At 36.7% G+C, this 25868-nt stretch overlaps 1 protein-coding gene across 1 annotated transcript in view; it reads left to right on the top strand.

Moving 5' to 3' along the window:
* LOC134754391 (uncharacterized) overlaps positions 1 to 25868 on the top strand; it is a 70109-nt gene that overhangs the window by 20189 nt on the left and 24052 nt on the right. The window contains exons 5-6 of the mRNA XM_063690696.1: positions 1611 to 1673; positions 11071 to 11154. Of these exons, the coding sequence (XP_063546766.1) occupies positions 1611 to 1673; positions 11071 to 11154 (147 nt within the window). The remainder of the gene's footprint in view (positions 1 to 1610; positions 1674 to 11070; positions 11155 to 25868) is intronic.

The raw sequence follows: 25868 nt of genomic DNA, 5'->3' as shown, positions 1-25868 counted from the left end.
GTGCTTCAAAGGTACTTCAAACACGCTAATTTTAAAGTGCAGTCTTATGTATTCTAGGAAATGTTGGGCTGAGCTAGCAATTACCCGATCGATGTTATATTTTATTTCGAGCACTACGCAAGAGGATCATAACTCATGTTAACTGACAAGTGGACGTTGAGTCTACACTACATACTTGTTGACTTTAATAAGCGTCTGTTAAAGGTACCTTGGTCAGAACTGTTAACACCTAGTAGGGATCGGATTGTGTGGACCGTCATATATTAGCGAGATAATTATGAAGTCAAGCTTAAGACTTAAATTCGTTGGACATTAATTTCTGTTTTCTTGGAACATATTTCTGAAGTAAAACTTCTTTAGGCCGACTAGAGGGTAACTCAGATTTTTTTCTGACGGAAGTAACACTCAGTAGTGACACACGCACAATAGGACGCACGTCAAAGTGCCACATAGAGATAAACGTCAAATAAATTGTACTTCAATCGCGCGTAAAGATTACACGCACACACTTTTTTTTTGCTTTAAAATAAAATTATGTTCCTTGATTTTATCATATTCTCAATAAAGAGATTGTATGTCATTAATTTTATAACCTATAAACGGCATTCAGGTAGCAACTGAAGCTGCAATAGCTGCATTACTGTTACGACTTTACTGATGTCATTTGCCTAGATAAAATTAGTGACCGATTGAACTTCATAATCGCGACAGTAATAATGCGGCGGCGAACGTCAATCATTTTTTCGACGACCGGTCTGGCCTAGTGGGTAGTGACCCTGCCTGCGAAGCCGATGGTCCTGGGTTCGAATCCCGGTAAGGGCATTTATTTGTGTGACGAGGAGCACAGATATTTGTTCCTGAGTCATGGACGTTTCTATGTATGTATAAGTATTTGTATAAGTATTATATATATCGTTGTCTGAGTACCCACAACACAAGCCTTCTTGAGCTTACCGTGGGACTTAGTCAATTTGTGTAAGAATGTCCTATAATATTTTTTTTTATCAAGAAAATTGTCGCATACAGCCACAAAACAAAGAACTAGCGATGGCATTGATGCCACAGCAGTAATGTCGCGACAGTCATGCAGCAGCAGGTAGTTGACATCCGAATTTCACTTTTAATGTCAAAAGTATAGCCAATGTTCGAATCAGATATATAATATAACAGTTATTTATGTTCAAAAGGCATTCAAGACGACCGATGTCAGTCGGGATTTTTTGTGATAAACCTGCTTAAAAGGAATACCTAATTTAGGACTGAACTGAACAAGTAGCGTTTTGAGAGCGAGTCCATTGACTGTCAAACATTATCTATTATGTCTCATCCATAAAATATCCGTGTAACGGTAACTTACATCGTTTAGAAACTAGACTGTTGAAGTCAACTGATTAGATTGTATATACAGTCAGAAAAAAAGGGAATACCTATATAATCGAAATTCGGGCATGGCCTCGAAAATAAAGGTTCCAGGAAACATTTTGAAATATGAAGGAAATTAATACGGTGAGATTTATCTTAAAAAAATAAGTTTTTATATAGGCTTTTCGTAACTATAACTACTTATATACAGCGTAAACGAAAAGTACAATCGGTTTTTTCTGTTTCAGCTAAACTTCAACCCGGTCACTTCGTTCCTGTTTACGTTGGATTTCTTTCTCATCATTCTTAATGTAAGTTATATTAAGTATCTATGCGTCGGCTTGCCTAGTGACAATATTGTTATCCCCGCCTCTGCTGCATACAGGTTGCTTCGTGGTTGCTTGCGTATACGTAGACTACTTTATTGTATACTGTAGGTAGGTTTTTAAAATCTGATCTTGATTTGTTAGGTATTGATTTGAAATTACTCTGTGTAACTTGCTCGCACATATTATATAGATTGTCTCTTCTGTTGCTGAAAATCAAAGATAAAGGAACCTAATCTCCGGTTGACACTTAAATCATTAAGTACAGCTTACAACGTTGTTTTGTTTTCTACCAAAGTTATAGGCATTTGTTTTACCAATATTCGTAATATGATCGAATAGAAAAGAGTTAGAACATAGTCCCATAAACACAGGTTATTTGTAGTAAGAGAAACTATGATAATGATATGATATTTATTTATTTCATAATATTACATGGCAATTTATAAGAATTAATTTTATAATCGTCAAGAGTACATTATAAAAAAATATGTTCAAAAATTAAAACCCCACTACTGAAAGTACTGAAAAATTGCGCTCTTAAAAGTACCTATGATACAAGAAAAAAACCTCTCGAAATCGCATGTAGAAAATATTTTATATTTATTATCTTTTAAATTGGAGACATTCAGAAGATAGCCGTGGTCGTATGGCACTTTACTTTAAAGCTTATGATAGTTTAGTTACTTACTGTATTGTGGTGTTAAATGGGTAAGTGGCATACGAACACGGCTAACCTCTTAATATCTCTAATTTAAAAGATAATAAATGTAAAATATTTTCTGCATGCGATTTCGAGATGATTTTTTTTCTTGTTTAATTCTTTTAAGAGCGCAATTTTTCAGTAGTCGGGTTTTAGTTTCCGAACTTATTTTTTATTTAATTCATTTGGGGTTATACTTTCGTGATTTACTATTTGAAGTCAAATTACATTATTCTCGTGTGAGAGCGTCTTGAGCGCAAGATCGCAGGAAGTTAGTATATGGACAGGTGGGTACCCGGCGTTAGAGCGTGCCCCGTACGTCCGGCTACGCCCGCCCGACTCTTAGTACAAATGTAGTGCATGATTATTTCCCTTCGTATTTTTACGGAAACGTACTGTTATATATTACACTCATAATATATATTCAGCTTATTCGTTGAAACTAAAATGTAGGTGAAGCAATATTACTGCATAAAATTCGAACAATAGTAAAAACGTGGTCACTAGTAATTTACTCTTTCAGCTTAGATCTAGTATCTTAATTATTTAAGTGTGCAGTCTATTTTGGTTGAATAAACTGTTTGGGTTAATTGTATTCAAGATTTTTCTTCGAAACTCCAACGGAGGCCGCCCTATAACAGTACGAACGTGTACTGCTATTTCAGTCAGTCTCGGTACAAAAAGTACTGAGGTTGATTGAAGTAGCATGACAAATACGAACGTTTCCGAGAAAATACGAAGGAAAACAATTATGCACTACATCTGTATGAGGGCACCTTCTGTGCCCGGCGTTGTAGCGCACCCCGTACGCCGGACTACGCCTGACGCATGAGCTAGGGCACCTTCGGTGCCAGCCATTGTAGCGCACTGTAGCGTAGCCGTAAGCCCGACGTATGAGGGCACCTTTGGTGCCCGGCATTGTAGCGCGCCCCGTACATCGGGCTAGGACGCATTTAGTATGAGGGCACCTTCGGTGCCCGGCATTTTAGCGCGCCCCGTACGTCGGGCGTAACTTTTAGTATGAGGGCACCTTCGGTGCCCGGCATTGTAGCGCGCTCCGTACGTCAGAGCGGCTAGCATGAGTTGCGTTCTCGCGCGCGAGTCCTTACTGAAGTCGCGCTAGTAATATGGAGTCGCTCGCGAGAATAAAACGCATGCTAGCATGCCAGGCTTCGCCTGAAACTTTACTTCAGTTACAATTTTATTATTTTAATATCCATAGGTAAGAGTCCCCTTTTCTTCGCCGTAGGCGGGTAACGCACGGATAGGATCCTGAGCGCTAGCGGATCCGAAATTAATGTTTTATCGAGTGCATGCAAGCAAAGCCGGGACCAAAAGCTTATTATATTATGTACATATTTGAAATGTGCTAATTAAGCTCTTAAATATATAACACGGTATCATTACTTCATTTACATTTTTTAGTTCGTGACTTTATGACCTCTAGAGGGCGCCATGTTCAATTTAATGTGGCGTCATATACCTAGCCTATAACTAGCGGACAATCAAGACGGTTCGAATGACATCAATTTTTCAAATTATAATGCGTACTTTTTACCTTATTCAAATATTCATTAAAAATTTGAATTTCAGGTACACAAGTAGGCTTTATTTGCATACTAAGTAGCGACCTTAGAAGCTTAAAAAGCATTACATATTATTATTTATCTTTCTCTCAGAGCCTATTTATAGCCGTACACGACCGCGAAATGTCTAATATAATTACGGTCGCGTCTCTATTTTACCCCCCAATGAAAGCGGATGACAATATCCATCCGCTTGGCCTCTTTGGGTCTATATTTACTGTGCTACGAGAGCTCAAGCTAAACTGATCACTTCAAGGTCACAGGTGGTTAACGGACGCGTTACGTAGTCATTATTAGTTATAGTATTATGTATTATGAATAGCCTTTTAAGTGGGTGTATACACAATAGCGGCCGACGTTCATAGGGGTTCAGGGCATAATTGCCCTCTCCATTTCTAAAATTTGAAACAGGTCAGGTCACATGTTGGTGTTCTTTACTCACCCAATCAAAATGAAATAGTCGGTGAAATAGGAAATTAAAGCTCGCGATTGATAATCTACACCGCGAGCAGCGTTTGTAAGTACTTTACGTTTTATCGCATTTTAACATAAAAACATGTATTAATATAATCTTAGAAAAAAAAAATGTTCTAATAATTAGCAATACAGTTTTAATAACAAAACTTCCGTGAGACACAGACATATTAAACACTCCACGCGTTTTGGACTTAAAATACGTGAATGACCCGTTATTAATATATTTAATATGATTGGCAATACAATTCGCCACTGTTCTAAACCTTTAGATTACAGTAAAGTTTACATAAAAGTTTATAACATAATGTGTGACTTCTCTAATTTTATTTTTAACTTATACTCGTAGTTAAAATTTATGTGTATACGGTATTTAGCACAGTAACAATTTAAGGAAACTGTAGGTCTTGTGTTTATTATAAAGTATTTTTGTGTATGACCGTTTGTTTCTCTATAAATATAAAAACAAATACAAATATATACCTAAATAAAAAAAATATTTGTCAACTTTTTTTTCGCTGTCCTCAAAGGCAGCTTTCCTACCATACAAGTTTCATTCTATTTTCCAATAAGGTTTTTTTGATGAATTTTTGTACCACTTTTTTTGCGAATTGCGCAAAATTTGCCAAGTTGTGCGGCGGCCGACCAAGAGCAGTTGAAGCTACTAAAAGTCAGCTACCCCCACAGAGTAGGTATTTTCTATTTATTTATCAGGCCACCGAACTATTACACATATCGACCTATTTCCAATCAGACCGAAGCCTATTTAGATACAAAGATAACATAAGCTAATATAAACCAGCAACAAATATTAGCAGTAAACACGCAAATTAATGTCCGTAATGTCTACCAGGCGAATGCAAGATTGCGTAAAAATCTGTACAGTTATGTACGGCACGTGTTTTTGCTAAGTTTTGCTTTCATTGCAATCTACTTCATAATTTATGTTCGTATATAAATAATATATAGGTACACGATGTAGGACTGTACAATTTGGTCCTTTTGGGGCTAGAAATAGGTGCATCAATTTTGATATATTACTCGTTGTTACTCTTTTAAACCACGGTTTTATTGAATTTTGATTTTGTGATAGTTTAATTGTAAGCCCTTGCTTAATGTCATCCCGAAATTTTTTTTTGTTTGGCGTTTCTCGATGTACGATTGTCGTGATTGTCGTCTTTACTAAGCCCCTGGGCTTATACCTCGTCTTATGATCTCTCGAATGAAATGCAAGATTCGTGGGAATTTTCTATAGTACATATATGACCGCTAAGCATGACGCGTTATCGCGCGCGACACCATATTTGAAGTGGCGCTTGACATATGGTATGAAATCGCGCGCGACAACGCAAGTCATGCTAAGCGTTATGAATTATGATAGTAAAATATAAATAGATTTAGCTGTGCTGTAGTTAAACAAAAGAGTTTTATTAATTGTATAGTACTGATATATACCGAGTGTGGCCTGTAATATTTACGTGCAAAAGATTAAACTGTAGGCTGTACTCCTCAAACTGACCAACGTCAACAAATGTTGTTCAGCGACTTTTAAAAATAACGTGTTTTGTTTTTAATACACTAAAGTTTATTCTAAGACGCAGTGTATTGCGAATGTTCTTATGTTTAAGGCGTGACAAGCAACTTCAATCACAGCAATGATAATGGCATAAATTGAAGATAATATTTATTTTGTATGAAAAATAATTTTTAAAAGTTATTGAACAAAAGTGCCACCGTTTGAGAAGTACAAATAATGGTAATTATTAGTACAAAAATAGTGGTTATATTAACTTTTTCTTCCGAAATGCTAGGATTCCTATGATATCTAATGTTGCGGTACAATAATAAATATGTAAACGACACTATAATTTAGTGCATAAGTAGTTACTCAGATTTAATTTTGGAGTATAAAAGTTACCACTACTTTTGAGGTTGTAAAATTTCTATTCTGAAAAATGAACGGAGTACACCCCTTCCTTTTCCTTCGGGGTATAACCCTTCGCGTGTCAGACGCCATTTTGCACATATCTGGACACAATCAAATAACAAATTGCACAAACAAATACTGTTAATTAATAATATTAACACAATGTTTAAAGTTTCGGAGCCATAAAGGAACAATTTAGTAAGTAATTTCCTCCAACTCTTGTTTTAAAACTTTTTCAACTTCGAGACACAAAAGCTTTTGTCTTTAATTAAACAGAATTTGGGGGTATTTAAGGTTTATTTACATGGCGTAGGTATTTTGTTTTAGTCCGGTTGTTACTTTTTAAGGGAATGTATTGATAATAAGTATAATATATTATACCGTGAGAACCTGCTATTAGAAAAACCGCGTTTTGCCTAGTTAGGTACCTAACGCTAGTGTACGTAAACGTATTTTCACTAGTTAAAACTAGTTTCCATGGTATTTTGAGAGAGCCAAAATGTCCAATATGTACAGCTATGAGCGAAGCGAAGAGGACCTTATTAGGTTAATCGTGGCCAAACGGCGCGCAGTTTTGTTACTGAAAAGCATGTTGCGGGTGCAGTTTTTTTGGCATCCGCGAGGCGGATGCGGATATTAAAAGGCTCACATACGCGGATGCGGATGTAAGATTGGGTACACAAAAAAAGGGCACTATTACATTTTAGTAATTTTTAAACATGAATATTTATTTAATCAATATAGTATCCCTTTACTTCAAAGTTCATTGTTTTCGAGATATTTGGCATCAAGCTAACAATTTTAGGCCAAAAAACTGGTGGTTTTCTGGCCATAAATTTTGTGTTAATTAGTTTAGATTTAAAAGTATCAAAACCTTAAACAAATTTTTAGAGATGTCAAAGACGGACCCAAATATTCAAAACTTGTCAAAAATCGATGAAAACCTCAGGTAGCCCCTTAAAGTGGCCACGACCGGTTCATCTGCAATGTTAATTCTGTAATACGAGTTCTGCCATAAATTACCTCGACACTGTCACCGGAATCTGAATCACCCCTATTTAGTTAGATTCAGTTCTTTCTATCAAATAACCCTTAATTACAAGCATGAATGTTTCTTCGGCAACATGCGCCATGACGCTTATAAGTGACAACTGACGAGGCTTCTAAAGTTTCGTGCCGGTCAAAGAGTTAATGAGAGTTATTTATAGATAAAGTAATTGCACGTGCTTCACAAATTAGAGCCGTAATATCTCGTATTACTCGGCACCTGTTTTATCTTTGAAACTCCTACTTCGACTACCTGCTAGTACAATCAGTATCAATAGTAGTGGATGAAATAATGGGGCAAAAGTATCTGCCACTCTGAAAAACTTTTCCAAATACTTAGAGACAAATCTCTTCACATCATTCAAAAGTATTAAGTATCTGTTACAGATTACATTAAGAGGCATATTTCTTTATGTTAAGCTGCTAGATATTGGCAAAGAGGATATAATAAGATAGAGCGGTACTGTCATAGTAAATTTTGTAACCACTGTAAATTCACTGCCATCTATCGACATACTTTAAAACTAAAAATGAAGGTTTATAAAAATACGTTAAAATGTATTTAAATATAGATAAATGATTTTTTTATTTGCATTAATTATTTTTATATGATTTTGACCCATGTTCTTTCACTGATATGCGTTAAAATTATAAATAACAAACGAAACCGTCAGCGCCCTCTATACGAGAGTAGGCCAAAACTAGTGGCGCCATCTGATCGAGAATCAAATTTTCGTGATTTTCGAGGCACGTTTTTTCCTTAGACTGTATCCATCTATTACGGAGTTATATCTATCTTTGATATTGGTGTACCTACCTAGATACTTTTGACGCGTAGTCAGATCCGCTACTTTACATGCTGATTGTACTAACATTTAATTAGATTTTTTTTACCTAGTCTAGTTGGACAATTTGGACAAAGTGGTTGGAATTCACAAGTACTTATGTATAATTTTATGTTAAAGAATACTTACACGATATTTTTAACGTTTCTGGCAATTCGCGTACTTAAGAATGTAAATACTTGAAGGGAAAGAGCATGCAGAGGGCTAAAACGAGGTTTACATTATTATATAATCCTCGTCTTCCTCCAGTTTCATTGTAAAGTTGAATTTAATTATAGTTTGTACCAAATCCTTTTTTTTTTACAGCAGACAACAATTAGCATAATTTGTTAAAGTATAATTTTCATCTATACATGTCTTGAATTAGACGTATGTACTATTCTGGTACCCTCTGAGCATGAAGAGCTTGCCATACTAGCCTGCGGGGTACACGATCAAAGAGTTTTTAAAGATCAATGATTGTTAGATGTATAGGTCTTTTTGGTTTATCTTATGCTTTTCCATCAGGATTCTAATCGCCTGAATGGCGTCGGTGGTGGATTTGGATGCCATAAAACAGAACTGATTTGGGGATATACTAGAGAGACTAGTGAGACGTTTGTTTGAAAGTCGTTCCCAAACCTTAAGGGTATGCGAAGTCAATTTTATGCCCCTGTAATTTTCACACAGTGCCACATCGCCCTTGTTCTTTTTTTTATATTCAAAAAAGTATAACACATTTTAAACTTATACTAGGTTCGCCAAACTTGCGTTTAACGGCGAAATGACGGGAAGTAGATAACTTTGCCGCCATGATTCGGGAATGCGTTCTGTTCTTAAAATAGTGTTATATAATTTAGTGAGCCACGCTATTCCTACTGAGTCAAGGCGTTTCCATAGGTCTGCTGGAATTTCATCCGGACCAAGTGCTTTCCGGTTTTTCATTTTTTCTTTAATTTCTTCCCGATGAATATTCGGCATAGGTATGGGTTCTAAATATGGATTGGGGGGCAACTGTTAATCGCGTCCGCAGGATTTACCTACCACAGGCCTGCACGTGTCCCCTGGGTGGTGCTAAAGATGACAAACTACAAGGCGAAATAAACTTTCCTACTAAAATAATTGTTCTAGTAGCGAAATTCACATAGCAAGAAGTGCTGTTCCCAAAGGCCCTTCTCAGGGCCTTTCGACTAGAGATGTGGGACCTTCAGTACGCATCGTGCAAATTAATATTGAAGGCATAAGTTTAGCCAAAAGCGACTACTTGTAAAGGCTAAAGCACGAGAAAAACATCGACGTGGTCAATATTCAGGAAACTCACGCAAAAGATGACTCAGATCTGGAACGAAGAGGCCAGTTACCGGGGTACACATTGGTTAAAGCTGTACACCACCCAAAGTATGGTATAGCTACCTATGCAAGAGCAAGCCTAAATGATGTTCAGCTGATAGATACCTGTGATATTGACCAAATTTTCACCATCACGATCCGAGTCAAAAATCTCACAGTGACTAATTTGTACAAACCACCAAAAGTGAAGTGGTCAATAAGTGTCTTACTCAGTTTCCCACACCCTTCCTTGTACACTGGAGATTTTAACAGCCACCATCCAACTTGGCGGTATCATCGCGTAGACGATAACGGAATGGCACTTGCACATTGGGCGGACCTTTGTGACCTACACCTGCCCGCGCAGCATGGTTTCCCCTATCACTAAGTCCGTCACTTTCGCACTCACATACTTGTTAGAACGTGACAGGCATGGTGATAAGCGTACCGTGCTACGACTCCTGCTGTTTGATGCTAAGGATAGGGGCATCTTCCACTCTGCAAGATGAGGCAAAGACTACAACCCCGATTTGATCTTTGTCTCAAAAGACTTCGGTCTTGAGCAGCTTCGGTAACCTCCCACCCCATCCCCAATACACCCAGCTCTTGGACCACAGAACGGCGCCAAGTATACTTTGTATCTTTAGGTATTTAAATAAAAGTAAAGAAAATCTACCCTCAAATGGCTCCTTAAGCCAGTTGAGGATAGTTGAAAACATTACATGATCAAATAATGTAGGTTAAAGTCAGGTCGTTCAGTGACAGATCCAAGCGGTTTTGTATTTATAAATGTTATAACTACCCGAAAACGTACAAATTGTTAGTTTACTTTTGGTTAAATACCTAAAGATACAGGGTATAGATTCAGGGCGACCATGTTTACTCTTGCCGGGCATCTTCCAGGTCACGCCACTATAATAGATGTTAGGGCAATTAATAATGGATAAGATAATTAAATAATTGAAGAGCGGTTCGTTAAACATCTCATCAATATACAATAACTACTTCTCATTAATTATTACTCAAGTAAGCGTTCACGTAACTTGTCTATAAGACAACTTAACGGCAAAATAATCCAATTAAGGTAATGATAGTAATGATTAGTAGGAAGGTATGAAATACCGTGTATGGCTATGAGGTGTATGTATGTATGTATGTATGAATATGTGTGAAAACAGCGATGATTCCTGGAACTTTTTCAATATAGCTTGATTTTTGGCACTGGACCGATCACAATTCATTGTAGTAAAATTCAGTCCCAAAAATGCACATGCGCGTAAGTAAATCCAAAAATTTACTAAAAAAAAAAACAGAAACGAAAGATTAAATTATCTCAATTAAGAGAACTGATTATGAAGATAGGTAATGATTTTCCTACTTGATCGTTTAGTTTACAGGTCTTAAGGCTGAATTAATGACGAGAACCCATTACATTACCCACACTGTTTTTAAGTTTCGTAAACATTCATTGTACATTGTGTTTTGTCCACAGATCTACGCGATCATTTGCGTTATATCTCAGTTTCAAGAGTACGTGGCGGGCCGAGGGACGGTCGCTTTCGACTTCAATGATCGGGTATGTCACCGAGCTTGGCTAAAAATGCAACAATTTAAACTCACTCTACCCGTTTTTTGGCACATTTTTAAAGTTTTGATTTTTGATAGCATTTCCCAATATTTGGTGGAGGTACGGTACCATACGGTACTTTTACTAAATAGACTGCTGGAATAGGCACCAAAATCATAAACAATCAAAACTGTGTCAACGAAGGTTATCTTCAATAATGTCCAAAATATTTGTTGAGCACCGACTTGCAAGCGGAGCCTTGTATTATCACAAGACTTGTATTGTATTGTATACTCGTGGATTGAAGGATCTAACCGACCGGAATATCCTTACCGATTACCCTTGTCGTCGGCAGAGCTGTAAGTTACACCCAATGTTACACCTTTTCAAACAGTTTCTCAATGTATCGAGTATGTACTATCGTGTCTACCTTTTGTTATGAATAATTTTCCTACCCATTCAATAAAAACCGGCCAAGTGCGAGTCGGACTCGCGTTCCAAGGGTTCCGTACATTACACAATTTAAACATTTTTTATGTGAAACGTGCGTAAAATGTCTTTAATAAACCCGTAGGAGTTGGATCAAAAATTTAATAATTAAGTCCGACTCACGCTTGACTGCACATTTCTAATAGGTTTTCCTGTGATCTATAGGTACATATCTATTTTGTGTATTTTTTTCAAAACTTTAGACTTTTGCATATTTTCTTGAATAACTTCTAAACTGTTCATCCTAAAATTATAAAAAACAATATATTTGAGATTCTCACAATGAACTCTTTCATTTGATATGTAACACGATATAGTTTGAAAAACTTTATTTTCTCATTTTCTCATTTACTTTTTGGCAGCACTTTTTGAGCAACTGTATTAAAAAATAATATTTCGTAAAAACGGAAACTGTTATCAAGTTGTAACTTCGCAGACAGGTATGCAATATGATATAAGTAAAATTCACGCAAATATAGAGAAATTTGGATGTGCATTTAGTGTGGCTTAAACTTTATATACTTACCTACTGACTCCACTATATAGGTACCTACTTTAACATATTTAGAGGATACTAACTAATAATAGGTACTTATAATTATTTAAGAATTTTTAAGAGACTTAAATAATTGTAATAACAAAACTTCCGTGAGGGGTTTGTTTTAATAGACTTAAATAATGTATATTTTAAGCAGTCAGCTGATTAAAATTTCTTCAATTATACATAAATTTGAATAGGCGTCACTGCGTGTTCGAATTTACTCAGTGTTTGAGGGTAAAGTTGACCATATAGGCAAGCTTTTGTAGTAGTACGGACACGTGGCTACACTGGCTACCATGTCGTACAGTAAGCTTCCAAGAACAGTAGGTACTTACACGTAGGTACCATAAGTTTACTGCGGCCGTTTAAGTTAGCGTCTACGTAAACTCACTAAATATAACTGCATGTCACTCGTACTGATATATAGATACGTAATCGCTAGCAAATACGGTCGGAAAAAACTCATGGTAAGGTTACAGTAACTCAACAAACCTAAATTGCCTTTCCTCCATTCGTCGAGTGAAGAATTATGCCGTTCCCGAGAATGTTCTCCGTCTTGTATGGGAACTATTCTCATTCGAGAACATTAACTTTTGCCAACCAAGAACTACCTACTACTAAGTACTGTGTATTTTGTATACGCCAACACTGTTAGCACACTCCAGTGAATGGAATAATTCGCTGACCAATTCTACAAACAAATTCTACCCTCGGGACGACCGGTTATAACTGGTCTTTAAAATGAATACCTCCCGCATCAAATAGTTTTATATATCATTTAACTTTTTTTGATACCGTTTTGTTTCTTTTAGCTTTTGATATCATTAAAATTTTTGAGGGAATTAATTAATTACTTTTTTTGTTAAAACTTACAACAAATTAAATTCAAAAACGTGATATCCGCGGTCCCGAGTGAGTGTGAGAGAAGAACGATGAACCTACGAGGCCATAAGGACCAAACTGTTTTAATAATAACAAAGCCAGAAGGAACAGTCCAATGTCGTGGTTAAATAAATAATTAAAGTACTGCTTTGTTTATTGTTTGGAGCGTAACATACTGCGTTAAGTAATGAATTAGGTACCTACTGTATGTATTTAAATAGTTGTCAGACAGTTACTGTTTTGTTGAAATGTAATACATAATCGATTTACGAAAACAAAATTATTTAGAACTAATACGGGATTTTACGTTCGTGGTCACAGGCAGACTGAGGCGTGACCACGAACGTAACGTCACGTTCGAAACGTCAGACCATAAATAAACGTAAGTTTGTACGCGATTAAGTCCCGTATTAGTTTTAAATTATGAGTGAAAATCGTGTCAGTTTAAATCAGTATAAAATTATTTTGGTCTTTTTTTTAATGTTTTACTATGTTTTGATGTGAAAAATTGCCTATTTTCTAATAATGAAAATAAACATGTCATAAAATTCAACGTAGAGAATTGTAACTGAACTACATACTTTATTATTTTAAATCTAAATTTTTTGTGCCTTACTTTGTCTGTATTTTATGAGTTTGCCGAGGAATCGAGAGAAATCCTATGGTACGAAAACTCTATATTGATTTTTTATAAAATACTTATAGTTCAAATTCATATATTCTATTATTTTATGATACTTACTTAATGTAATAAAATGTTTTTTATTTGTCACGGCATATTTATTTGTGATCTCTAATCATTTTAATATTTTTTTTAAAGTTTACAACGAAGCTACTCGTACCCTGACTCTGAAAACACAAAAATGTTAATACATATTAGGTACACACGTCTCTTAATCAGACTTCAGTTCAGGTTGTAATGGACTGAAATGACACAAACTGGGGTAAAAGCTATTCTGGAAACAATACCATTGCTTATGTACATTATCATGACACATTAATGACCAATAACAATAATTGAAAATGCTAAAACTCCCCCTACAATTCCCTCCTACAATTTAGGAGGAAATTAAATGTTCTCGGGTCCGAGGTGTAGGGTTGGAGCCGGCGTAGCTTTATCGCGTATATATATAAAACCTAACCAGGGATATATGATCACGCGGCATGTTGCGGAATTTCCCTGGAACTATTTTTTTTTATATTGTATTGAACTGTCACCCTATACAAGAGAATAACAGCGCCCTCTTGACAATGATCATATATAGTGGAATGGTTGTACATATATAACTAGTTATATACTAGTTCATAAGGCTAGCCTTATGAACCGATTTTGCATGTACAACCAGCCTTAAAGTTTATAGTCTATGATGGTTCATTATTTTTAGTATGTGGGTATTTTTGCACTTTGTAGTTTTTCCTCAGTCACCCGTTGACCACGAACGCTGTAAAGGGTTCGAAACGTCAGAATGTAGTATAAATTCAATATACGCGATATAATCAGTTTTCATAGTTTTATTTTAATGCTAAAAATATCAAACGTAAGATGCCACTTGCAAAAACTCCATTTTTTTAAACGCATCATTCAAATATTGCTAGTGCCACGGGTCTATTATTGCTACAAACGAGCGGGGACCAAGTGAAGCGTCAAGGTTTTCCAAAGTCAATTTAGCTATACTTCGGTATGGAAAATTTGCATGCTAATCTGAAAATCTCCGGCCTGGGATTGGATGGAGTATCATCTTGCAAAACTTTTACATTCGCTCTAAGGCTTTGTTTAGGCGTATACATACCTAAGTCGTAGCATATACCTATAATACAAGTATTTAGTCAATGTTAGGTACTCCGTTATTGTCGAGAATACCAGTATTTATTACGTCACATACTTAGGTCACATTCGAGTTAGGTCACGTTCTGAGTACGTCACATTCTAAGTGCGTCACTTTCTGAGAACGCCACTTTCTGAGGACGTCACTTTCTGAGTACGTCACATTTTTAGCATACTAAGATTTAAACGTGTACCTGCACGAACAATGAATACCAGCAATAATATTAGCTGTACTGCATACGGCCGCTTTTAAACACACATAAATGCAGTCTGCAGTAATGTCGCGTGCAATACTGTCGCAGTATTGCTTTTGCAGTCTGAATCCGAACGTCACCTTAAGGCAGTTTCCCGTTATCGTCTATAGATTCGTATTTCCCCTTAATGGCTACAAAAAACAACCTGAAATACATAAAAGCGGCGGTATGCCGTACAGCTAATAATTATGATTGCTGGACTGCTGGTATCTATTGTTCGTGCAGGTATAGGTACGCTTAAATCTTACTGTGCTAAGAAAGTGACGTACCTACTCAGAAAGTATGAACTCAGAAAGTGACGTCCTCGGAATGTGGCGTTCTCAGAAAGTGACGTACTAAGAATGTGACGTTCTCAGAACATTACCTAAATCCAGAGTGACCTCCTAAAAGTGTGACATACTCCGCCTAAACCATTTTATTACCCTTTAAAATGTTTATAGTCTGTTACAAATGTATAATGTGGATGTACCTACTTTAACTAATAAATAATTTGTTTCTCAAAAATTCTCAATTAAAAAACAACAATATATTATGTTCTAATGTATCTTTAGCGCAAACTAATTATATTATATTTAAGTATTTTCGGAAAATAATTAAAAGTCAGTAAAACAAGGTGAGATTCACAATTTGTACGGGAGATCAAGCTGTTTTCGTCTACTATTTTCAAATGTGTCTTCTTTAACTACCTACCTAGCTATTGACAGAATTGGTTATATTTCTGATATCCTGTTGTGTAAACCACTACCTGACTAAATACTTATCTAAGTATTAACTTACATGAAAATACAGATCTTGATCAAAGAAAAAGTACCTAAACCTTATTATTAATTTATTAGGTTGTTACTCGTATTTTGTTCTTACCTTGAATATGAACTTTTCTATTCTCACTAAATACCTATTGTAATAATTTTCGTGGCCCCAAAATAGCGGGTACCCACATTCGCACCGGATATTTTATTATAGCAATTCTGCTCAATAAAGTTTAGTTTATCCGTAGCGTGTACTATCCGTTATTTATAGTCGGCGTGTATTAAAAAAATATCTATTTCGGCACTTGTGCAGGGGCGCCCATGAAACTCGGTATCCACATGCTTGGGTATTGTGTGACAGTTGACCTTATACATTAAGTGCCAAAAAAGTTGCAACTTTTTTCAGAGATATAGCCGTTAATTATAAGTGAATACTTGTTAGGTACTTTGCGTCTTTATTTTCGTACAAAGATATTTTAGTTAGTATTTTTTTCGCGTTGATGTGGTGCAAAAATGGGGTTAGGATGTATCAGGAACACAGCCGCAATGGTTTACGTGAACGTGGTGAGATCAGCTATCATTATATTATAGCAGCTCCGCGTAGGGTCAAAGGCCCGAAGCGTCCAGGAGATTAGTGCTCAAAAACAGAACAATGATACAAGTGTCTTAATTGCGAAGGCCGAAGGGCGAGCTCCACGTAGGATGAAGGCCCGAAGCGTCCGGAAGGTTAGTGCTTAAATATAGAACAAAAGTACAGTGTCTGAAGGACGAAGGCCCGAAACGTCCGGAAGGTTAATACTCAAACACAGAACTACCTATAGTATAAGTGTCTAAATGCGAAGGCCGAAGGTCGAGCTCCGCATAGAAGCGTCCGGGAGGTTAGTGCTCTAACGTAGAACAATAGTACAATTGTCTGAAGGCCGAATAGTTGGTTTGACAAGTGAAATTTGGACAATAAAACTTCGGCGAAAAGGCAGAACACCCTGATTTTCATTAGTAAATAGTCTGCCAAAAACAGTGAGTTGTCGAGATTGCGAGGTAATACCTAGTGTAGGTAAAGGTCGCACATCGGTTAGGTTATAAGTGTTAGAAATGCTCGCGTGGTCTGTGTGAAGTCTCTTAGGAGGATTCATAATCACAACGCGCACACGCAAGTGCACCCGGTGTTCGACTATAACAAAAAATTGAGAACATAAGGTATCTAAGTGTGATTTCTTGAATATCCTGGTCTAGTAAATTCAAATTCCACTTCGTGTTTTGCACCCCGATAACCTCATATAGGTAATTAGGTAGATATATAGATAGATAGATAAACCATTTATTCGTTTGCCACAATACACACATATTAAAACAGAAGAAACACAGGAGATACAATAAAGCAACATTAAGATTAAAAACAAAACTTAAATGCGTATGTGTAGTATTAACAAATACAGCTGTAGTGAACGTCCTACAGACTACATCCGGTAATCTGCAACTAAGTACCCGTCCGGAATTCCTAAGTTTTGTTTATTTAAAAGGTGTTTTTCAAATGAAACTTGAATGATATTTTTGTTTTAATTCATCTTAATGGTGGGGGGATATTATTCCAGCACTTGTACTTATTTTCTTCTCATCAAACGGGTTGAAACGTAAAACTAGTAAATACCTAAATGGAAATGTTGTCACGCATGTGAATTTGTTTTTTATCTGACCCACGTTATGAGATTAAGTTTATAGCTCATTAAAATGCTAAATTTCACTGAGATACAATGCTACATTTCACTGTGATACAGTGCTACATTTCACTGTGATACAATGCTCTTTCTTACAGACGAATTTTGTTTAATGTAAGGCACTACCCCTTTTTGAACGATAGTAATGGGCTATTAAAGCATAATATCATACTTATAAAGAATACAAAATTAAGGTCCACAAAATTGCGAACCTCAACAATGGATATTCACCTACTTCACTTTCAATTAAGAAGACGTATTTCATAATACTTCAGTGAATCTGTTACGTTAAAAACGTTTTAGCGATTAAAGAACCAAGGCGCGTAGCCAACGTGCCAATCGTTAACGCTCCGTAGCATATCGTATTCATCTTTCTATCACTCTTCCACACTAGTGCGACGGTGACAGTTGCGTTTCGTTCGCTACGGAGCGTTAACGATTGCAAGTTGGCTAAGCACCCATCTGAAACTTCGGTAAAAAAATAAAAATATTTAATTTTGTTACTTTTATTATGAAACTTTTCCCGCAGAACAAACAAATAAACTTACTGTCTCGTGGCAGTGCACGGCTTCTACCCTTCCCCCCTCAGATTAGTGAAGGGGGGATACCTAGGGGAGATCTTTTAGTGAATGCATGAAATTTGCTAATTAGCTTATTCAACGTACACACCTCTTAATATTATCCAATTTACTTAAAAGCTTGTGTCGTTCGCTATACCACAGAAGAATATTGAAAACTTGGTTTTAAGTCTGTGGGTATTTTTGCTGGAAGCAGAAAACAGCTGGGGGAGACTGCAATAAGTTAAGTACAGTTTGCGCACAAATTTTATGGGCGGAGTCAAGAAGCTTCGAATCATAGGTTAAAAAATCTGTACCTACACAGATACAAATAGCCATCGTAAAACGCGTCTCGACTGTGGCTCAATACGGCTACCATCAATTTGGCACTGAAATATGCTTTGGCATAGAAAGTAAATTACGTTCTCGATGGCGTTTATGTCAGTGCCAAACTGATGGTAGCCGTACTGAAATTTAACTCATTATTTCGAATCCCACAAACCCGAAGCAAGTAACTAATAAACAAATCAAATTATTTTTATAAAAGATTGTGATTGGTGGAATGAGAGAGTGAAAGAGACTTTGGCAAACAAAAAGAAGACGTTCCAAGAGTAGCAGCGCTCGCAACTTGATGAAGACAAAGATACATAGAGGCAAAGAAACGAGCCAAAAGCTGTGTGGCACAGGAGAGAAAAAGTCGAACCAAACCTTCTACAACAATTTAGAAAACGCTAAAAATGAACATGAAGTCCTAAACATAACCAAATACAGACACAGGGCTACTTTGGACATCAAAATTAATAAATATATAAATAGCAGTGACCAGAAACTACAGACAGATAATGTAGAAATTAGAAACAGATGGCACTAATATTACAATCAACTCTTAAACCAGGAATTCCCGAGCGAAGATCATCCATATCTAGAACCCTTAAGGATGACTCACGTTAGACCGGGCCGTGTCCGGGCCGGAGCTTCCGGCGCTTACTTTCCTATGACATGACAGGTGATCACGTGGTGCTTTCCATAGAAAACGAAGCGCCGGAAGCTCCGGCCCGGACACGGCCCGGTCTAACGTAAGTCATCCTTCACACGGACCCATATCGAATATTCATCCGGAAAAGTTAAAGAAGCGATCGACAAAATGAAAAACCGGAAAGCACTCGACTGTACGAATAGCGTGGCTCACTGTATTATTTAACACTATTTTAAGAACAGAACGCATTCCCGAATCATGGCCGCAAAGTTATGTACCTACTTCCCTTCTATAAGAACAAGGGCGACGTGGCACTGTGTGAAAATTACAGGAGCATAAAATTGACTTCGCATACCCTTAAGGTTTGGGAACGAACTTTAAACAAACGTCTCACACTTTCTAGTATATCACCAAATCATTTCGGTTTTATGGCATCCAAATCCACCACCGACGCCATTCAGGCGATTAGAATCGTGATGGAGAAGCATATGATAAACCAAAAAAACCTACATCTAACATTAATTGATCTTGAAAAAGTCTTTGATCGTGTACCCCGCAGGCTAGTATGGCAAGCTCTTCGTGCTCAGAGGATACCAAAATATAGGTACTACATACGGCTAATTCAAGAATTCGTAGCCTAGCAGGTCTAAGTAACGCATTCGAGGTCAAAGTAGGCGTCCATCAGGGTTCTGTCACATGTAGTACATACTATCTCACCAAGGACATACCTTTATGCCGTCGATATTGTCCTGACACCTCAACTGACCTGCAGGAAAAGCTAAATACCTGGAAATCGGCGCTTCAAAAATTTAGTCTGCGAGTGAGTAGGAGCAAGACCGAGTATTTGAAATGCCCCTTCAGTGGAGATACGACTCCGGAATCATTGACAGCGAATCAGCACCTATCCCCACTGTGAACAAATTCAAGTACTTAGGCTCACTGCTCACGACCGAAGAAGATAAAAGATTGTGATTCGTGCTTTTTTAAACCGTCATACTACTATATATATGTCGCAGGCATTTTGTAAGAAACCACCGTTTACATACGGCGCTGTCATTTCATAAATGCGAAGCGGTTTGCAAATTGCCGAAGGCAATTTGTTAGTGCGTTTAATAGCGTCAACGTCAAATGTTGTGGGTTTCGTTCGGGTGACCATGCTTTAAAAAAACTTAAACTTCACAACCAATGCTCCTATTTCTGGACGGTTTGCCCTTCGGGCATCTGAAGCTGCCTAAAAAACCTAACCTACCTACATATTGATTTAGTGTGACGAAATGAAATGAACCAAAAAATGATCCACAGATGAAAATGAGGACTACGTTTGTATGAAAAAGCGATTTCGCGCGGGTCCTCCACTTTCGTCAAGCAACTATTGTATGCACGTTTACGTCAGGCTTAGCGACCTCAAAGCTATACTTTGATTGCCCTTCTTTATGCATATCATACGACTAATAACAATAATTTACGTCAGGCATTTATCAAGTACCTACTTTTCCTATTACAGCCAAGACGTACTAAATAACCATATTACAAACAACCTATTTGGAACTACATCAATATTAGACAGCATGACTATCCCTCATTATGTACGAGCTGTCGACAGGCCCTGGCGATATTGATGGATTGGACAGCTCCGTAGACTCGACAGGCCTTACACTGCGGCTTGAACGCGCCGGGCCAGTGTCTAGCGTCTGTTATATTATGGTGTATTAAACCTGAATTGATATTTTAAGATTGTTGTTCATATTTTAAGTAGTTAGTTATTATAGAGTTTTGGTGTCACAGAGTAACAGAGACCAGTTCAGCTTTTGAAATGTCGGTAATTTCATAGTAGGTACGTCAATTTCACACATCTCAATCATCGACTTAAATACGTAAGTTTTGATATTAATATTCTTATTTGTTACCAAGACTTCACAGAGACGGCAAATTTTTTGCTTTTTAAGAGATTATAAAATAATAATAATATTTTAAATAAAACCTTTTCCTACCAGAGCCATAATAGTTATCATATTCAGGTTGAATTCTGCACATGATCAGTTAAGGAAAATTTAGAACGATTCTGGGAAATCGATATTGTTGCATATCCCCGAGGCGCGTATGCCCGAAGTGCGAATTCAGGCTAGAATAGTGATTGATCAAAATAAAAGCATATTCCCAAATCCCTTATTGCCGTAATATCGCCGTTTGTCTCTCTCGCTAGGGGAAGAAGGAGAAAGACTTTCCCTATTTGCCTGGTATACCTGTAGGTGTGGAGCACCATGGTTTGTGATGGCACATTTATGCATCGATCGACCGACCGTGACCGCTTACTCTCGTTTCTTAAACTGACTTTCAAAAAAGGATGTTTTCTTTTCGGCTACTTGTTTGTTCAGTTGAACAGTGTAAAGTGCTTAATTTGAGAATGCAATAACTAGTTAATTTATTTTATTTAATGTGTTTTTTATTGTAATTTAAATGTTTAGTTAAGGTTCAGGTAATATTAAATAGGTCCTTAACAAATTTACCTACGCTTAAAACTTAGATAGGGTAAAGGCACCAGTGCTCAGACATGCACCAGTGGTCAGCCTTTGTTGCTTATTTTTGGCTGTAATTATCAAACCGTTTCTACTTTTCATGTCAAAAGTAGGTGATATTATAGATTGATAAACTATTAATTGAAAAATAGTTTAATTTAAAAAAATATGTCTAGCATGAACCACAACACTACTTTAAAGAAGTGATGTCTTCTGACATGAAGGATCATGTGATATGCGCCATTTTTTTTGGAGTGTCACATGGTATTTTGATAAGTCGTTAACAGCCGAATTATGATATCTTGTTAAAAAAATGTGGACTGTATCACATGTTTAATACTTATTCTAAAAGTAAAATTAAAAGTAAATTTTTTAAGGCGGCTGACTATTAGGAACTACTTTTTTGTACGAAATCCAATAGTCAGCCTCCCTTGGCTGACTACTGGGTTTATGGCAGTAATTTTGAAAAGGTCATAAACCCAGAAGTCAGCCGGGGGAGGCTGACCATAGGAATCAGAACTTTTTTTATATTTTCAAATGAAATCTAAGTCGTTAAGCCAAGCACCTTTAAATATTTACATTATTAATAGGTAACTAACTAGCAGTCAGCCTGTGGCTGACCAGTGTACATTGACGTCGCGGAACTCAGAACACACTTATTAGCCGGCCGTTAAAATGGGATGGCTGGGCACTGGGTACTTGAAGGCTGTCTATTGGTACACAGGGGGTTGATTACTCGCAAAAACGCACTTTCATTATATTTAATTAAATATTTCAAAAAGCAACGTTTAGAAACGTTTTATTCTTTACAAAACTTAAACTATATGAAATTATTGAGCAGTAAAAACTTTAATAATTCTTATAGATCAATTAGTAAGCAAATCAAACGATCTTGAACATAGAAATTTCGTAAAAGGGCTGACTACTGGTGTCTTTACCCTACTTCAGTTAATAAAAATCAAGTATTACCAACCTACCTACTACATTATTTTAAAGTCTGAATGGTCCTATTTTAATCAGTGCCTACTGGGAACATAAAATTTATTTTCCCTGTAAAAGCATCGCCATTTGTCGAAGTTAGATCTAAGCGATGGAAGAAGCTTGTAATTATAATATCCTAATTTAAAAGCTGGACTTGAAATTCCATAAGGTCAAATCAGAAAAAATACTTCAATCAGCCCTCTTTGCTCACGAAATATTGACCAACAAAAGTGTCAATTTTATTTGGCTCTTGAAAAGTTGACTTCTTTCACATCTGACTTTATGATTTTCCTACCCATGCGTGGTTTCTTTTTTAGTTTTTGCAGAAAATACAGACAAAATCAGACAGAACATTCAAAAATATTAAATCGGTACGGTAAAAGAAGGTACATTTAAATAGCTATTTATGCAACAAGTGCGGAAAGTGTATGATCTCCGACGAGTGGAATTTTATTCACGAGCGAGCAAAGCGAGCGAGTGTATAAAGGAATACGAGTCGGAAATCATCTTTACGCACGTGTATCATACAATGTTTTACTATGCATTGTGCGAGTAAATAAAAAAACATATCATGGCAAATAAGTTTAATTATTAAAAGGAGTGTTTTAAATCGACACGAGTTGCAAATTACCTATTCGCACGTGTATCGTACAACGTTTTACAGTACATATGGCCCTTTAAACTTTCGACATAAGCACGAAAAGTGCTCCTTTCCGCACTAGTGCGAAAAAGTAGCACCATATGTAGTGTAAAAAAAATTGAAAACAAAAAGCACTAGTGCGGAAAAGTAGTACTTTCCGCATGATATGGCTCCGTAGGAAACGCACTTTTCGAGCACATGCATTGTAAAATGAATTTTTCAACAAAATGTTTCTAAACAACATATATACCTACAACTTACACTGTTAATGTAATATAAAAGTATTAACCTTAGTAATATAAGTTAATCATTAAATTTAGATTAAGGTACTAACATTGAAAATGAGTGCACCATTTCGCCGTTAAACGCAAGTTTGGCGAAACTTGTATAAGTTTAAAATGTGTTATACTTTTTTGAAAATAAATTAAATTAAAAAAAAAAAAAAAAGATAGAAAGTATGTTTATTATTAGCATAACAAATGGCTAACTGCTCCGGTTCAACTCGCTGATGCCATGAAACTTTCAACCCAACTCGAACAATTTAGTTGTCTATTCATCGACCCATGCATGCCGAGTGTTGTTAGCTTATATATGGTTATATATTAATACATATTTTTCTCGTTTCTATTTGTGTTTATAACTTTAAATATATTAGGTATCCTGGGTTAAATCTGTGACAATAAATACGAGGTTCACTACCGTAAAATGGTCCTACGTTGCTCCTGGGTGGTTAAAAATGGCTCGGATAAACAAAATTGTATTTTTTTTTTTCATTTCTCATGCTCTGCTCATTGTTGTTCTAAAAGGTGTGCAGAAAATGATACATGTCTGCACTAGAGCATTTTCACGATAAGCAATTAAAATTTGAGTTTAAATTTATTTGTTATACAATTTTCATTCTGATATTTGACACTGCATTCGATAAACAACGATACTTTTGTCTGAATTGTTAATTGAAAGTACCCTCAAGAAATACTATAAAAAAGTATACTTAGTCATGTTTAAAAAAAAACACATGCATTTTATTTTCCTTGTATTCGAAATGAAAAGTAGAGTGTTTAACTCGGGTGAAAGGCATCATTTCTTTCAATGAGTGCCTTTCATCCCTTGGTTAACAATCTACTATGAACTGCTACGTTAGCCATAAAATTAATCTCTCTTTTTTGTCGGGGCCTATTAGTTTGGGGTATCTTTGCACCCCTAAGTAAACTATAATAGGTAGGAGCAAAAACACCCCAAACAGTGGGATCTTGTGCTCCTTATTCATAGCTTCGATTTATATAAAACAACATTTCATTTTACCAAAAAAAATGGTACATAAGATATTCTTCTTAATATTTAATTCGTCTGAATATTAAATAATGAATTTTAAAAAAATACGTCAATCGTAAAGACGTCAATCACAGAGTGTACGTCGCTTGGCAAAAATGGAGATCGCTGACGGGAGTACTTTGTGATCCACGTATGCCCATAAAAACTAAAGGCAAAGTTTATAAGACGGCAGTCCGTCCTGCACTAATGTACGGCTCTGAGTGCTGGACAGTCAAAAAGGCATACGAGCAGAAGTGTCATGTAGCCGAGATGAAAATGTTGAGATGGGCGGGAGGTGTGACCCGATTGGATAAAGTTCGGAACGAGTATATACGGGGGAGCTTTAAAGTCGCACCAATCACTGAAAAACTCACTGAAAATCGTCTTATGTGGTACGGCCACGTGAACAGTGATGATAATGTCGTCAAAGTCGCATTGAAAATTCCAGAACTTAAGAGAGGCCTAGCCGCCGTCCGTCGACCTGGTGGTCAAACAGAAAGAGACCTCAAAAGATCCCAGATGTCTAAAGAGACAACCCAAAACAGAGTAGCTTGGCGCAGAAGAGTGAGGAGGTCCGACCCCAAACAAAGGGAACAGGGAAAGAAGAAGAGCATTAGTGTATCTAAGGTCCAAAATAAATGTGACGAGTACAAATCATAAAGGCTCGTTAAGAATCAACGTTAAAAACTTGACCATATTAGTTGTACTTAAGGGCTATAGTTGTTCGGTACCTGAGTTTACGGTATATATTTATTCTCCTTTCGACATCACTAAATAATATAATGATTCGCCACTAACCAACAATATTCGTGTTTTAACTGTGAAAATGGGGTCGTAATTTTGATATAGGGCAAACAGGCGTGAAAGGTTCCGTTACGCGGCAAGAATCAAGCGAATTTCACAATTCCGCGCCCTCAGGTAAAATGATCAAGCATAGAAGCGATACAAAAGGACTTAGTGCCTTATTCTAGTAGCGCTCCTGAATTTTAATACGGCCGAAACCAACAGGGCCGAAAGCAAAATAATTGAACTGTCGCAACCGATTTTCATTTCTAAAGCAATACTAGTAAGATTTATTATCAGTTGGGTCGAAAATTGTGCGGATCTGTTCGCGTTTACGCTATAAGAGGATTGGAAATTCGGAATAAAAAAATGCCCGCTGACACCGATGGCTCGCTAACTGCCGGTTGTTAAAAGGGTAGGTATATTATGAGGTCGGGTCGCGTTAAGTGATTATGGCAATCTACTCTTTTAACTTAAGGGTCCCCGGCAAGCTCGGTTCTCCAT

This window comes from Cydia strobilella, chromosome Z (assembly GCF_947568885.1).
Source record: "Cydia strobilella chromosome Z, ilCydStro3.1, whole genome shotgun sequence".
NCBI lineage: Eukaryota > Metazoa > Arthropoda > Insecta > Lepidoptera > Tortricidae > Cydia > Cydia strobilella.
This window is presented reverse-complemented; position numbering and strand designations above follow the sequence as displayed.